The 15,706-nt window shown below is 32.5% G+C and overlaps 1 protein-coding gene across 2 annotated transcripts in view; it reads left to right on the forward strand.

Annotated features, from left to right (window-relative positions):
• Nucleotides 1-15,325, forward strand: part of LOC121370359 (protein enabled-like) — a 57,944-nt gene extending 42,619 nt beyond the window's left edge. For both annotated transcript variants that reach the window (XM_041495523.1, XM_041495524.1), the window contains one exon: nucleotides 3,690-15,325. In XM_041495523.1, the coding sequence (XP_041351457.1) occupies nucleotides 3,690-3,721 (32 nt within the window). In that variant the 3' untranslated portion in view covers nucleotides 3,722-15,325. The remainder of the gene's footprint in view (nucleotides 1-3,689) is intronic.
• Nucleotides 15,326-15,706: the final 381 nt, after the last annotated feature.

A 15,706-nucleotide genomic window follows, 5' to 3' on the forward strand; every position in this document is an offset into this window, starting at 1 on the left:
TTTCTGCATAAAATATTAGTGGCTGTATATTAAACGTGTTTCTGATCGTTCTAATATATATACTAGATTAAATTTAATTTTATTTCCTAAATATATTTTTTTCGTATGTAAGAAATTATTTGAAGACCATATCCAGTTTGGGCTTCTTACAAATATTTAGATGACCAGAAACACATTGAATATACAGACACTGATATTCTAAACAAGAAAATATATTTAATATGTAAGTCTATTTGTAGAAATATTTTATTAGTCGGAAACATCTTACAGTGCAGCAAACTCAGGAATGTCCCCTTAACATTTAATGGTTTAATCAGGCTTTTTAGTCAGGGTCCCATGTCTGATGGGACTGGGAAAATGAGTGCTATTTAATCAAAATTGAGAAGCTTTTTAGGTCATTGAATGATCCAATTCACCACTGTTAAATGAATTTATCAGAACAGACAAAATATTTACACATTAAATTGGGAAATTTTAGTGCCTCTTACTTTTGGGAAGGGACCCGTGTTTGGTGTGTCAGCAGTATTACTAATTAAAAATACAAACACCGAATGGTATTTCAAAGGCTGTTGTATGTGCCAACCTGTCTGTGGGAAAGTGCATATAAAAGACCCCTTGCTGCTAATACAACAATGTAGTGAGTTTCCTCAAAGACTATATGACAGAATTACCAAATGTTTGACATCCAATATCCGATGATTAATAAATTAATATGCTCTAGTGGTGTCATTAAACAAAATAAACATTTAACTGTTAATCGGGTATGGGGGTGTAATCTGGCACGATCAGAAAGAAATGTTTTATTTAACGACGCACTCAACACATTTTATTTACGGTTATATGGCGTCAGACATATGGTTAACATGGTTCATACAGATGTGAAGACATGAGTTTCCATAGCTTTTCCATCTTATTAAAAAAAAAATACTTACCAATATGAATTTGGAACACAGTTCAATACTGGCAGCAGCAAATTGTTCATTATATATACAGGTACATCTCAATAAAGGTTTTGGTATCCAATATGTTAATATACACTAGTTCAACAAAACATATGTACGATGCATGTAATCTGTACAGGAACAATGAATATATACAGCATCCACTGATGAATTACTTCTTTTCGTCTAAAACCAGTAGTTCTGCCTTCTTCTCCTTTATGCTCTTCCTGTAGCAGTTAAACTTGACAATCCATTCTCGTTTTGAAGATTTCTCTGCTTCATCTGCTGCCTTTTCAGCTTCCTTTTCTAAGTGTTCTATGTCTTCAATCAACCGCTTTCTTTTACTTTGGATGGTCCCTTCTACATCTTCCTCACAGGCTCTTTTCTTTCCTCTTGTCCATTGTTCCTCTAAATGCTGGTTGTATCTTTGTCTGGCTGCTTTGCATGATGTCAACATCTTGTCAGTAATGTTAATTTTAAGAACACCCCCCCCCCCCCCCCCCCCGAACTCCTCACAGTATCTATCACCATCCTCTGTGACTGATAGGTGATCTCTTTTTTGTTCACAACCACCACACTGTTGTTTATTGAAAAGCCTCGCTCAACTGTGGCCTGACCATGTGATAACACTAGCATCAGCTTCACTAGTGACCACAGTTCAGTATATTTCTTCTTTGATGCCAAACGTTCAGCAAAGAAACTATCAAGTCGAGTTTTGGCAGAATTGAAATGTAGGAAGAGACTCCTTTGCATGGTAACATCCTCCTGAAGAAAATCTCTAAACTGACTTTGGACATGGTCACACTTGCTTTCTGCAAATTGTTTCAGGGACAACAAATTGGTCAACACACCTTTCATTTTTTTCTGACACTCATCTGACCTCACTGACTTGTCCACAGGTTTAAGCACACTGCATTTCTTACCAAAGTTGACTTTATGGGTGTCTTATCCAGAAGTCTTTTCAGCAGCATACTCAAAGATGCTTCTGCCTCCATACGAAATTCCAGATTTTTCTTCTCACTGATTTTTTTAGATGACATCAACTCCCTCAGAATCTTATCTGCTGAGAATCCAATATCAACTTTGGAATATTGCAAACAATCCGAGTCGGCAATGTCATAAGAGGCAATTTTTCTGCAACTTGTCAATTTCTTGCATACTTCACTTTTTAGAATTCTCCCCATAACGTTTCTGGTCATCATTTCCCAGTCACCAGCCATGAATGGTAGCATAGGCTGGTCCGTCTGATACTTGATCAAATATCCAGTAACCATGTTGGCTACAAACACAAAAAAGTTAAATTTTGCTGGAAGGAGCACATCATTACAGGCTTCTTTCACTGCACTAAAAGTCTTACATTTTGGGGTTGTGTAACATTTCTCACTTTCAACATGAGATACAATTTTTTTTTTAATTTGCCAATATATCCAATGCCCTTGAAGCCACTGGTATGTTCTCCACCCATCTATGTGCACAAAACATTTGTGCTGGTGATTGATAAAAATCATCATGGCAAGCAGGAGAATCTTTCATCAGTCTGTGAAAATTCTGTAACGTACAACCTACATTCCAAGTTGTGTGTTGAAAATTATATCAAATCCAAGCATAATTTGCTCACAAAACATACAATGCAAACCGATTAATAACAGATTCAATTTTATCAACTTTCAAATTCAGATTGGACGTAAAGAAATTGTAAAGGAAACGGAAAATATCATATTAGACTGAGTCTCGATTTTCTGACTATGGTTACTTATACAGAGATCGTATAGTGGTATCGAGACTATTAAACGCTTTACCGAATCATATTTAAAATAGATAAATAAATGTATATATTATTGCAATGAACATGGAATGCATTTTTATTTTGTCACAGATTTAAGTTTAATAATACTAAAATGTCAGTTTTCCAAGACTTTTCCATACCCAAGGTAAAAAAAATCAAATTTTTCCAAAACTTTTCATGTCCTGGAAATAAGAAACTCAAATTTCCATAACTTTCCATAACTTTCCAAAACCCGTGCGAACCATGGATTAAGGACCACACAGATTTTAAGAGTTAACCAGCTGTCGCCACTACATGGACTACTCTTTCCGATTAGCAGCAAGGGATCTTTTATTTGCGCTTCCCACAAGCAGGATAGCACAAACCATGGCCTTTGTTGAACCAGTTATGGATCACTGGTCAGTGCAAGTGGTTTACACCTACCCATTGAGCCTTGCGGAGCACTCACTCAGGGTTTGGAGTCGGTATCTGGATTAAAAATCCCATGCCTCGACTGGGATCTGAACCCAGTACTTACCAGCCTGTAGACCGATGGTCTACCACGACGCCACCAAGGCCGGTCTGGCACGATCAGATGACCTGTTTATTGTCGGTGAACTTGTGAACTTGTCTAATCCAGAACTATGTGTAAACATGCATGTCATTCATCCCTCTTGAATCCGATGTAGACAGAGCCTACTGTAAGTGGTCTATTCTGATTAGTTAAATAAAATCAATTTATCCTTCATCCACTGATTCTATTGGCCGATTAAAGCAAAATCATAAACATGTACTAGCAGATTTTTACTTTTGATGTCATGCATGTGGCATCACATACATAGATATATTACCAAATCCCTCATGACTTATTGTTATTGACAAAATTTCACTTATATTTTTAATATTATTTTGACAATACGTATTTGTAACTTATTGTTATTGACAAAATTTCACACTTATATTTTTAATATTATTTGTTTCAGCTGTACGACAAGAGTTGAGTAGTCATAGATAAAGTTGTCGGTAAGGCAAGCTGGTTTTGCTCAACACTGAACGAGTGTCTCTGCCATCTTGAACATCATCTTGTACTGGTGATTTTCCACGAAAAAAATAATCTTCCATACCAAATCCTTGAGTCATAATGATCGACGACACTTAGCATCTTCATGGTGCATCGCTGGACCAAAATGGACTTCATTTATCAAGTCATTATTAACCCTCTCATCCCTGCAATCTGCATTATCACTGAACGAGATTTGACAATAGATCTTCCGAGGTGATGCTACCGAGGGTGAAAGGGTTAAGTTGCTTTCTGCTTGGCTTGGGGTTTTTTGGGTACCCGTTTAGGGAAAAGTGATTTTTTTTTGCATAGCATATTTTTTTTGCTTGCCATCTTCTGTAACAAACAATGATGATTGTATGATAATCTGACCACAGAAATGAAGCTAGAAAGTGATTTTTACTGCATGCTCTGTGTCTGTCTGTAGAGAGAAAAGAAATACTTAGAGTGGAAATGACTTTGTATGTGTTTCAAAGAAAAGTAAGAAAAGTATTTTATTTGTCACTGATTTGCTACAACGTGCTATGTGGCAAACCCATATAAATTGACTAGCATCAGTTTGTGTATATAGGCATTTTTATATAACCAGCAGGTCATATTTGGTCATCCTGAATATTTTAGTTTTCAACTGTTGTGAAGTAGTTAATTTAAATGTCCTAACATTATTAGTATTAATTATTTTATTTTTTTTAAATTTTTAAATTAATGTGGTATATCACTATGCAGATATATTTTGAAGCATCGAGAAAGTTTGACAAAAAATATTGGGCAAAATTTACTAAGCCTGTTTTTGACTTACGTGCATCTAACTACATGTATTCACAATGCTTAAATGCCTGCATTTTAAAAAAACAAGCTTCATAAATTTGGCCCAATATGTATTGATTATGCCAGTGTTATGTAATTTAGAAAGCTAGAGTAAGTAATACATCTTATTTATTCAAAATTTATTCAGTTCCAAGTACTGAATGTTTCAGTTGTATTATAAATACATACATGTATTGAAGTATATGTACATGCTTTTGTTCTAATACTTGGACATTGTCATTCATTTTAGACTGGAATAATTTTCAATCACTGTAAAACATTCTTTACTGCTGGTATGTAGACAATATTACAAGTGATAAAAAAAATCTACCCAGGATGAGTCTGTGCCGTTTCACATATATTACTAACATAGTGTTATATTCTGTTATATTCTGTATTTGAAGTACAATAATATGGGAGGGGGTGGGTCAGTTGTTGATTCATTGAAATGATTCGTTTGCTTTCATACTCTTTTGCTTTTTCTGTACATGTAAATTCTACTTATAGATACATCTCCACTGTACTCAAAATGTCTTTTTTGTGAGAACGACTATATAAAAAAACTACTGGTAAACAACGTTATCCAATGCGATAAAATTCTGCAGGTCCTAAACATTTCAGCATGTAAATAGACATTATCATTCAGTTATTTTGGTATTCAGAGACTTCTTGTATTCAGGCTTTACCATATTGTTTGGGACTTGAAACAATTTTGTTAGGATAATTCCGTACTGAATGTTGTTCCTACTATGATCAGTTAAATATTTTAAGTATGGTAACAGAAGTAGGTCACTAAAAGATGGTCTCCTACAGTCCATCTTAATTTATTCTGGCAATGTCTAAATTTATATTTGTATCAGACTTTGTTTTTGTTATTAATTTTTCCCTTTGGAACTTTTGTTTTTGTTCTATACATGAAGTCTTACATGTACTTGTACACACTGTTAAATAGGATGAAACATTTCTAAGTATGATGAAACTTGTTTGTTAAACACTGCTTAAAAACCACAGAAATCTGTTGACATATCTGAGGGGTTTTTTTGGAGGTTATAGTGTTTACCAGTAATTTTGTAGTTAAATTTTCTTGTCTTAATCTGTCTGTTTTGCTCATATTGTTCTAATGTATTATAAACTTACTTTACACTTCTTCCTTTTTATCTTTTCATCATCTTTATCTTACCGTTTTGTATATGTTATTTTTTTAAAGTTGTATTTCTGATTTTCATCAGTTTTGCTTGCTTGTTGGAAAGATATGAGTCATCCGACTAAATATTAAAATAAGCTAGCTTCATATTCAAAAGTATAAACATTACCTGTACCAGTATCTCATTAATAATGTGCAATTAAATTTTTTATTATATCTTTATGTATAGCATTTTTTGTCCCCTTTTTGTCTCACTTTTACAGTGTAAAAAAGTGAGATACAGGTATTACTTTTCCAACAGTGACGTACAGTGTAACGTTAAGGTTTTGCATTTAGATCAGTTTCTCACAAAGTGTGAGCTCTAGGTCAGTAAAACCTGGTTTATAGTTGCATCTATGGATGTTCATCACAGTGCACTGGAAACGTTTATTGTAGGTGAGACATGTAATTCTGCTGAATTTATGTTTAGAAAATGCTTTGTATATCACGTTTAATAATTCTGCAGATACCTAAATAATGGAAGTCAACTAGTAGTGAGTATTACCTGTTATATCATTAACAAGTGATATTGTGTCAGTATCATCCATATAGGGGATAAAAAAACAATTCCCCTTTTTAATACAAAAAAATTGATTTTTTTTTTTTAAATGCTGTTACTTGTAATGTTAAGTAAATAAATGATGAAGTTTGGAGTTTAAAAAGTTATTCTTTTAAAATCAGAAAATAAGCAATTGAGTAATATTGTCACTAGACAAATTGTCAATAATTACATGAAAATGACCAGTAAAATAAGTTTAAAAAATAAATTCTGGTTATGCAAAAATAGTTTTTGTAGCATAAATATTTGTATTAAATTTTAAAGGACTATAATTCACTTTTGATTGCTTGCTCTGCTGTTGCTAGAACATGTGTACACTGGGACAAGTAAATATACTAAAACAAAACAATTTTTTTTTAGCAAATTGATACTGCATTGTACTTTAACACCCAAGCTACATTCAGTGATGTGACAGTCACACATTTCATTTTCTGTTGAAAATCTCCTGTTACTTCTACTGACAAACAACAAATCAATTAAATCCAGTGTCTGATTTCGCTTTGAAAGTCACAAGTTTTCATTTTATTTAAGCTTATTTACCAAATTGCTAAACTTATGTCTTGATATTCATTTGACATGAACATAAACAGATTCCAAAATAAACAGAGTAAGTCTGAAATATGTATGTGCCATATGTGTGTTACAACTTACATGTAACAAAATGTTTAATTTTAAAGTTTTTCTAATTAAAAATACTTTTTGTGGTGTTTATTTTAGAAACATTTATAAAGTTTGTCTCTCCTTTATTATTTTTAAATTTTTTTGTGGGGGGGGGGATTTGGGAATGCTGTTTTATTCTGCTGAACAAACGATAGATTTGTATGTGAGATTATTGTGAAGGGTTTATATGTATATATAAACATTCATTTACAGCATTATAATGGGTAAACTTTACTGTCTGCTTTCTGAAATGTTTTTTGTTTTGAATATATAGATATATATTAGTCTAAACATCGAATATAACAAGATTTATGTTTCAGGATGTTATAATTGTGTTTCATATGATATTTGTTTCAGTAATATATGCTAAATATATTGTCATCTGTTTCAAATTTGAAGCTACAAAAAAGTAAATGTGGCAAGAAAATAGGTTTTGTGAATATACAGCTCAAAATAATATTTCCGTGTTTATGTCATCAATAATTTAATCTTTTCAATTGGCTAGGCTGTTAATACATTTTTGCACACATTTTGTCACATCCTTCTTTGAAATTACCTTTATATTTGAACTTTCATTCATTAATAAAACTCCCATAAGGACTATTGTTGGGAATAAATAAAAATTAGATGCTTATATTTCATTATTCAGTGCAACCCTCAAAACCGGATGTTTTTCACGGACCCTTTTTAAATATTAGTACAAACAAGAATATCTCTAAACCAGATACACCTTAAAACAGGACTTTTCACATGGGTGTCCGGTTAGAAGGATTTCACTGTGCATCTAATACTGGTAACTATAGATATCGGTATGTGACCTAATTTCTTATATGTTACTAATACTAATAAAAGGATGTAAGTTGTAACATAATTGAACCTCATTGTCATATCGTCGCCAATTATGGCAAGTGGTGTTGGAGAACATAATATTAATATGTTACTTACTATCAGTTAGTTACACCATCACACAATCTCAGTTTTAACATGGATAGCACTGATTGTATTGGGAAAATCTCACGGAAGATCTCAAAATATTTCTTGGTATATTTGGATTTGTATGGTTTCATGCTTTAGGCATTGAACATGCTAAGATTATTATTATTTTTTTTTTTTAATATAGTGTGTTTAAGTATTAATGTTAATTTAAAATATTGTTGTTCTTTAACAGGGAAATTTCGATTAGCAATGGTTTGCTAGTCAGTGTGAAAATTGATCAGCAGCTGCTATTTAGGAATTTGTGTAATGATCTCTGACATTTGCATAGTGAATTGCAAAGTGATACTAAACAAAATATTTTCTGCCTTAGTGGTTTAAATACTTTCAGAATCAAAATGATATCATTTCCCCCTCAATTAAAAATGGATATTTTGAAAGTTGTAGTATGTACTTGTTACCCTTGGATTCTGAACATGCTACATGTAGTTATAAACAAAAAAGCTTGCCGAGTATTTTTTGTTTGTTTTTTTATACTGAGAGAAATATGCCAAAGATGTACATTAAAATTATTAATCTAACCCAGTGCTAAAATAAAATATGATTTAGATTTTACTTACCACTGAATAGATTATTTTTGCTTTGATGTTTACAGTAAAAGTTGTAACTTGTAGTTTATACAGTCAGGTGTAGCAGCATTGTCCTTGTGTATCTATGCAAGTCATTCAGTGTTGGTAATTAAACAGATAAATGTATATAATAATGAAGGGCAAGCAACATTACTTTTCTTCTTCAGTATGTCCAGAAGGTTATAAAACATATACACTTGGATATTTCAGTTCTCATTTGTTTTCGTTAAACATACTGTTGGTAAAATAGCTTGGTCAATCAGTTTCAACCACAATAGCTTAGAATATTGTGTTTCAAAAACAATAAACTGCTTTCCACAATGCAGAATGAAATCTTAAGGAAAAAGCAAAATGTAATTTATTCCAGGCATTTTTTTATTGTAAAATCTTGGAAGTTAAAAATTCTGCTACTTTATTTCATGGTTAGGTTGGAAAAGTGAATATTTTAATAGAATTTTGAAAGATTCTTTTACTACAGTTTTCTATTGTTCTAGTCTAAAATAATGAACATATTGTACAACTGGATTTGCTGATGTAGAATTTTTATTTTTTTTTATTTTTAATATCAAGCAAAATAGTAATTAGTGAATAGTTAGGGGACAGCTATACTCTGGCAGAGGAATGTTCATAATTTGCTGTAAGGTCTCATAACTAAAGAAATTCTCACTTTCTCACCCGGTAAATCCATTATGCTTTATATAATGTTTTTATCTTTTAGAGTAGTTCTCTTTTTTGTTGGCATAATATAATAATTTAAAGTTATAATAATAACTGAATGCCTAATACATTTTTTTTTAATTGATCTCTCTCTCTCTCTCTCTCTCTCTCTCTCTCTCTCTCTTTCTCTTCTAATCAGTGCAATGGTATAGACTATACAATTATTTGAAAAACAACTTCTAATGTTTGGAATTATGTATATGTGTATGTTAAAGGCATTTTATACCAGTGTAGTCACTTTTTATATATTATTAGCATAAAGGCAGTGTATTCATGAATTATCATACTACAAGTTCAGCTTGAACTTATTTAATGATTTTATACTTTGTGCATCAGACAGTTAATTAGGTCAAAGGTTTAGATATGGGAATTTTATCTAGATTCTAGTTTCATTTTGAACAAAGTTTGTGCTAAAACTGAAAGTATATTTTACTTTGCGATTACAAATTGTGCTACTGTGTTTTTTTGGATATGGTAATAATGCATTTATGGATTTAATGCTGCATTGTGCCTCAATTACCTGTAAGATGTGTTGTCTTCCCCCAAAAAAACATTTTCAGTTTCAAAATTGTGCAAGGCATTTTATGTGCATGGACAGATTAAATCAAAGTCTTGAAAAATGTTCTGTCTGTCTGTTGACAGTGTAAATATGTGTATAAATATTATTTAACAGAATTTATTTAATGTAGTACTGTTTCGCCCCTCAAGTTAAGCTGCTAGTGTCGCTTTATCGCTCAATTTTTTGTTTTTATTTTAGCAACTATAGTGATTATTACATAACATTCCCATGATGTCATAGGCAGAGACTGGATATGATTTTGGTTCCGGTAGAATAGTTCTATGAAGTTGTGTTAGACCTTGTGTGTGTGTGTGTGTGCGTGCATGCATGTTATAATTTCATTTAATAATGTATATGTTGGTAGCTGTTTCAAGATTGTGTCTTTTGAATGTCCATCGACTTTTTATCTCTTCAAACAAAGTAATGAAATAGTATGGCGAGTTTGTTGTTGCTTTGATGTCCGTGGGTATCAGCTTTGTCATTGTTAGTGGGATTTTGCAAGCTTAATTATGTTGGCTTGTAAATTTGAAGAATTCAGATGTCATTATCTCTTTCTGAGATTGACAGCCTTGTTTTGTCATTTCTAGTCAAAGAATGTAGAATGTATAGCAGTATCTTTTTAATGGCTTTTCTATTAAAAGAGCATTAAGGCCACAGTATTGTTCTTTATTGAGCCTGGGAGGCCATACAAATCAAATGATGTAGAGCTGTTCTTCTCAGCTTTTTGTTAGATTTAGCAAATTCTTTATACAAGTACTTTTGACAATTGTATTCGACTTAAAGTTTTACACTGATTTAAGACGTGATATTTTACTAAGAATGTGAACAATGGGATATAACTTTAAAGAGACTGTCCTGAGGTTGCTGCCATTGTAAGGTGCACCTGATTAAAATAGCATTTTTAACCATTTAAATCACTTATTAAATATATTGTCTTGTTTAGAATGTCAGTGTTTGAATCCCCAATGTGTTTCTGGTCATCCTAGCATTTGTAGTAGATCCAATGTTTTCATTTTACTTTGTAATACATATTTTGTTTGTAACCTACAAAAGTATTGGGATGTAAAATCCAGTTTGTACTACTTTAAACTTTAGGATAACCAGAAAAATTGTGTTTGTACACACTTATATTCTGAATAAGAAAATGTATTTAATACGTAAGTTTTGTTGTTAAAAAGGCTATATTATTCGGAAATGTGTTGCAAGAGCAGACACATTTGGGGATAATCTTTTAAAAGTTTCTGGCTATAGCTTTGTAGGGCTTAAAGATGGTAGAGAATAACTTTAAAAGTGTAAGAGTATAATACAGTAGTAACTCTTAATACAAATCAACATATGTATGATTACTTGATAATTAAGGTTTATTTTTAATAATGTAATGAGGGCATGCAAAAAGAATGCCTAAAGCTATAGCCTTTTACGTTAATCTGACCATGATCACAGCATTGCGAGTCCATAATATATCTTTATGTAGGATTTTTCAAACATGGTGCCATTGATGTTTGATGGATATAGTCCGTCAACTGGTAGTTAATTCCATTCCGGAATTGTAAAAAAAAAATTGCCATTTTTAGTTCAGAAATGTAGAGTACATTTAATCAATAGGCCAAGCTGTTTTTATTATTTTTATGAGTAATAAAACAGAAACATCTGTTTGCTGATTCAAAATGTCATACATTTGTGTTGTGGACTAAGACAAGCTGTGTATGATTATCAATATATATTTTGGCTACACAAAAAGCCTACAACTTCATGTACTGGATGTTTTTGTTTTTTGGGGGATGTTGGAGGGTGTTTATTTTATTTTTATTTTTATTTTTTTAATTAATAAATTGATGATTAAAACATTTTCCTAGATTGAAGAAAAATACATTGATGTTTATTTTTTGATAGATCCAAAAACAGTTCAGTAATAAATGTCTGGACAGTTGTGATAATATTTATTTGATTAGACTGAAAGAACAGGTAACTTGTAACATGATGAGTGATTGAAATAAATCCAGTGTTTCCTCTGCTGACTGTTGTTACTTGTGGTATGCAGGTCTTAACATACTTGAGTCCTGGACGGAGGAGCCGGCCGAGTTTGACACCTGTGCCCAGGACAGGCGTGTGCTACAACAGCTTGTTCTGAATGTGCATGTTAAACACACTGACCTGACCTGACGTACTTGAATGTGGCATTAGATTTCATAATACAGCACATTTTTAACAATAGCAGGGCTTACTCTGCCACTCACCAAATTCGCCAATTGCAAAGTTTATTTTAATTTGGCAAAAACAAAATGTGTAATAATTAATATTTTGTTGAAAAATAGCTATAGGTTTTGCATTTTTGAAATAATTTGGCGAATTTTCTGATTACCCAGAGCTAGCCCTGAATAAGTAGAATGAAAATGTTTTTGTTTATACCAGTACAAATGTCAAGTCAAATGAAATATTTCGAGTATTAACCATTTTAACGACAAGTCTTAGTTTTTCCATTATTATTTTTCTTTCTTTCTTTTTTTTTACATTTTAGTTGGAAATTTTGTTAGTGTTGCAACAATATGTAAAAATAGTATGAATTGAAGTAAGTTGATATATTTGTGTATTAAATAATCTATCTAAAGAACATTTTAATATGTTTTTACTACTTGTTATCCCTGTTAAAACATGGGGTTTTGGTTTGCCGTCTCTAGTGTAATAAACTGAAACTACTCGCCAAAAAAGATCAAATTAATAGTAATTTACATTGTACCAATTAGATTTACCATTAGAGGCTGATGTTTATCAAGAGTTTTTGATGTCATTTTCCAGCCTATTTTCTTGTTGGGGGGGGGGGGTTGGGGGAGGGGAGGGAGGGGGGCTGAAAATGTTTTATGAATAAATGTATTCACTTGTATATGTGTGTTTGAATGTACAGATTGTATTTTGCTTATTTAATACATTGCTTTGTTTTTTTTAAAGTGCTTGTTGATAATATTTTTGCTTTATTTTTGTTTATATTGTGTTTATATACTTTGCACTGAAAAATCATTTTGTGCTGCTGGATATTTTTTAAATGTAATTGCTGTTTAAAATGTTACTTTGTCATTTATTAAACACTGAAAACTCCAGACTAACATATAATGATTGAAGCTTGTTATTATTTTTTGAAAAGTGTTATAGTATATAGGTAGTATCTATTCAGAACTATGTGTATAACAGTAACTATTGAAGTTTTAACAAATCCAGGAACATTGGTTTGAATGTATGTAATGTTCAATTCGTGAAACTTACTAAACCACCAATACACATGTATTACGTACTTCATTGAAATGGAATTTTATTTTAATGACATAATACCACACTGTTTAATTAACAGATTTTAAATGTTAGTCATGTGACAACTGCAGTGTTGTTGTTATTTTTGGTTTTTTATTTCTTTCACAAGACAACATTTAAGTCTTCAAGGTGTCAGCTTGAGAAAAATGGTGTTTCCGTTCAATTTGAGAGTTTAATAATTTTGTAAAACCCTTCAAGTGTGATCTCAAGTAAAATAGAAAAAACTAATACATCCGTCAAGTATGGTTATATTTAAATTCCTGCATACAGGACAGTACATACCATGGCCTTTGATACACTAGTACCACTTGTATATAACGTTCTTTCAACAGGTCTGTAGAAATTTGGGTGGATGCAACAGCATGCTTCATAACCAACTTGATTTAGTGGGGGGGTGCGTGCGTGCGTGCATGTGTGTTAATCTTTAAAACAGCCAAAAAAATGTTGCCTAAAACATTACTATTTTGTTCTGCAGCTTCTTGGAAATTACCTTTGAGACAATCTAAAAATAAAAGTTTTGGGGGTTTTGTTTTGCAGTTTTACATATTAACATTCCATTTCTTTGTGGAAGTAACATTTTTTTATAGCTATATCTGGATATGTAAGTTGTTCAAACTTCAAACATTGTCAGTGATGTGCTATTGAAGATCAATAGAAGAGATTTAGAGATTTTTATAGAACCAACTTTGTAAAAAGAATTCTAGATATCATTGTATTGGGTGTGGGTAGGAGGTCGTAACCTTACAGCATCAAGTCAAATTGTGTGCAGCCATGCACACCCAGTATGCCGTAATTACTAGTTGGCTGGATTTTGTGTGTAGTATCAAAGGGTGTGGTATGTGCAGCCATGCACACCCAGTATGCCGTAATTACTAGTTGGCTGGATTTCGTGTGTAGTATCAAAGGGTGTGGTATGTGCAGCCATGCACACCCAGTATGCCGTAATTACTAGTTGGCTGGATTTCGTGTGTAGTATCAAAGGGTGTGGTATGTTTTTCTGTCGGTGGAAAAGTGAATATAAAAGATCCTTTGCTGCTAATAGAAAACATTTGGCGGGTTTTCTCTTAAGAGTCTATCATAATTCTAAAAATGTTTGACATCCAATAGCCAATGATTAATTAATCAATATACTTTAATGGTGTCATTAAACAACATTAATTTATTACTTCTATGCTTGAGAGAATCAAAACAACCACGTTATAACAGTAATCTGCATTGAGCCAAATGAGCATGGTGTACATTGCCCTCAGTCTAGCCAATCAGGTGATTGTTCAGTTTTGACAATTACTTGACCAAACATAATGGTGTGTGTGTTATTATTATGTAGTTATTTTTACCATCTCAGATGTACATAAATCCGCACTGGATTAGTGATCTATCTCCACCACAACCACCTCATTCCTCTACAACAAAATATTCTATTACCAGAGCTTGCATAAAATACAACTGGTTCACCTGTCCACTTCCTCTATTCATTCAGGTGAGAATTACATACACATCAAACATACACAACACGGGCGTAGGAAGGTGCCAAAAAGTGTATAAATATATGTATAAACTATCGCTGCTGCCACAAAGTGGGCGGCATGTACCCCCTTGCCCTCCCCCTTCCTACGCCAGTGCATGCACACATTATTTCCTTTCTGTGTTCCTCTCATACCCATGTAATAATTAATGTCTGCAATAGCCCTGGACATTGATATAGTTCTTTGATACATACACCTTAATTTTGAAGCTTTGTTTTAGTGATCAAACAGATGATGAACATCCTAGAAATTGTTTCAAATAAACAACTTTGTGATTAATTTTTTAATATTTGTTGTTGGGGTGGGGCGTATGATTATGGTGATGTAAACATGTCGTACTCTTAGTTGTGTATGTACATATAGAAATGGATTGTGCAAATTACTTCACAAACGACTTGGTCATATGCATTACAATTAGTGCAGTTGGTTGTCTATGTTTTCAAGTAACTGGAAGATATGATTATCTCTGAACAGTGTATTGGTACATTGTGCAAAGAAAAAGACAGTTGACTATAATAGAATTTTTGTTTAGATTTTAACCCGATTGTGTTTACAATAACAGCTGATAATACTACTGAATATGGTGCCAGCACACCATTATAAAGTTTACGTTTTTCCACATGTACTAGGTGGTATTGTACACCGAGAAGCGTCATAAATATGAAATAAAATGTAGCCTTATTTTTCTTTGTCTTGTTTTCTTTTGTAAAACAATAAAACAATGATAGATATAAACTTTAATAATTGTATTGTTTAATTTAAGGTGCAGAATTTAGCCCAGTCGGTCGAGTGCTCGCTTAAGGTACTTGCATCGCAGGATCGAACCACATCAGTGGATCAATTCAACTGATTGGGTTTTGCTTTTTCCAACTAGTGCACCACAACTGGTCAAAGGCCATGGTATGTGCTTTTCTGTCAGTGGGAAAGTGCGTATAAAAGATTCCTTGCTGCATTAGGAAAAATGTAGTGGGTTTCCTCTGATGACTACGAGTCAGAATTACCAATGTTTGACATCCAATAGCCGATGATTAATTAATCGGTGTGCTTCAGTGGTGTCGTTAAAC

This window comes from Gigantopelta aegis, chromosome 4, assembly GCF_016097555.1.
Source record: "Gigantopelta aegis isolate Gae_Host chromosome 4, Gae_host_genome, whole genome shotgun sequence".
In the NCBI taxonomy this organism is placed as follows: domain Eukaryota; kingdom Metazoa; phylum Mollusca; class Gastropoda; order Neomphalida; family Peltospiridae; genus Gigantopelta; species Gigantopelta aegis.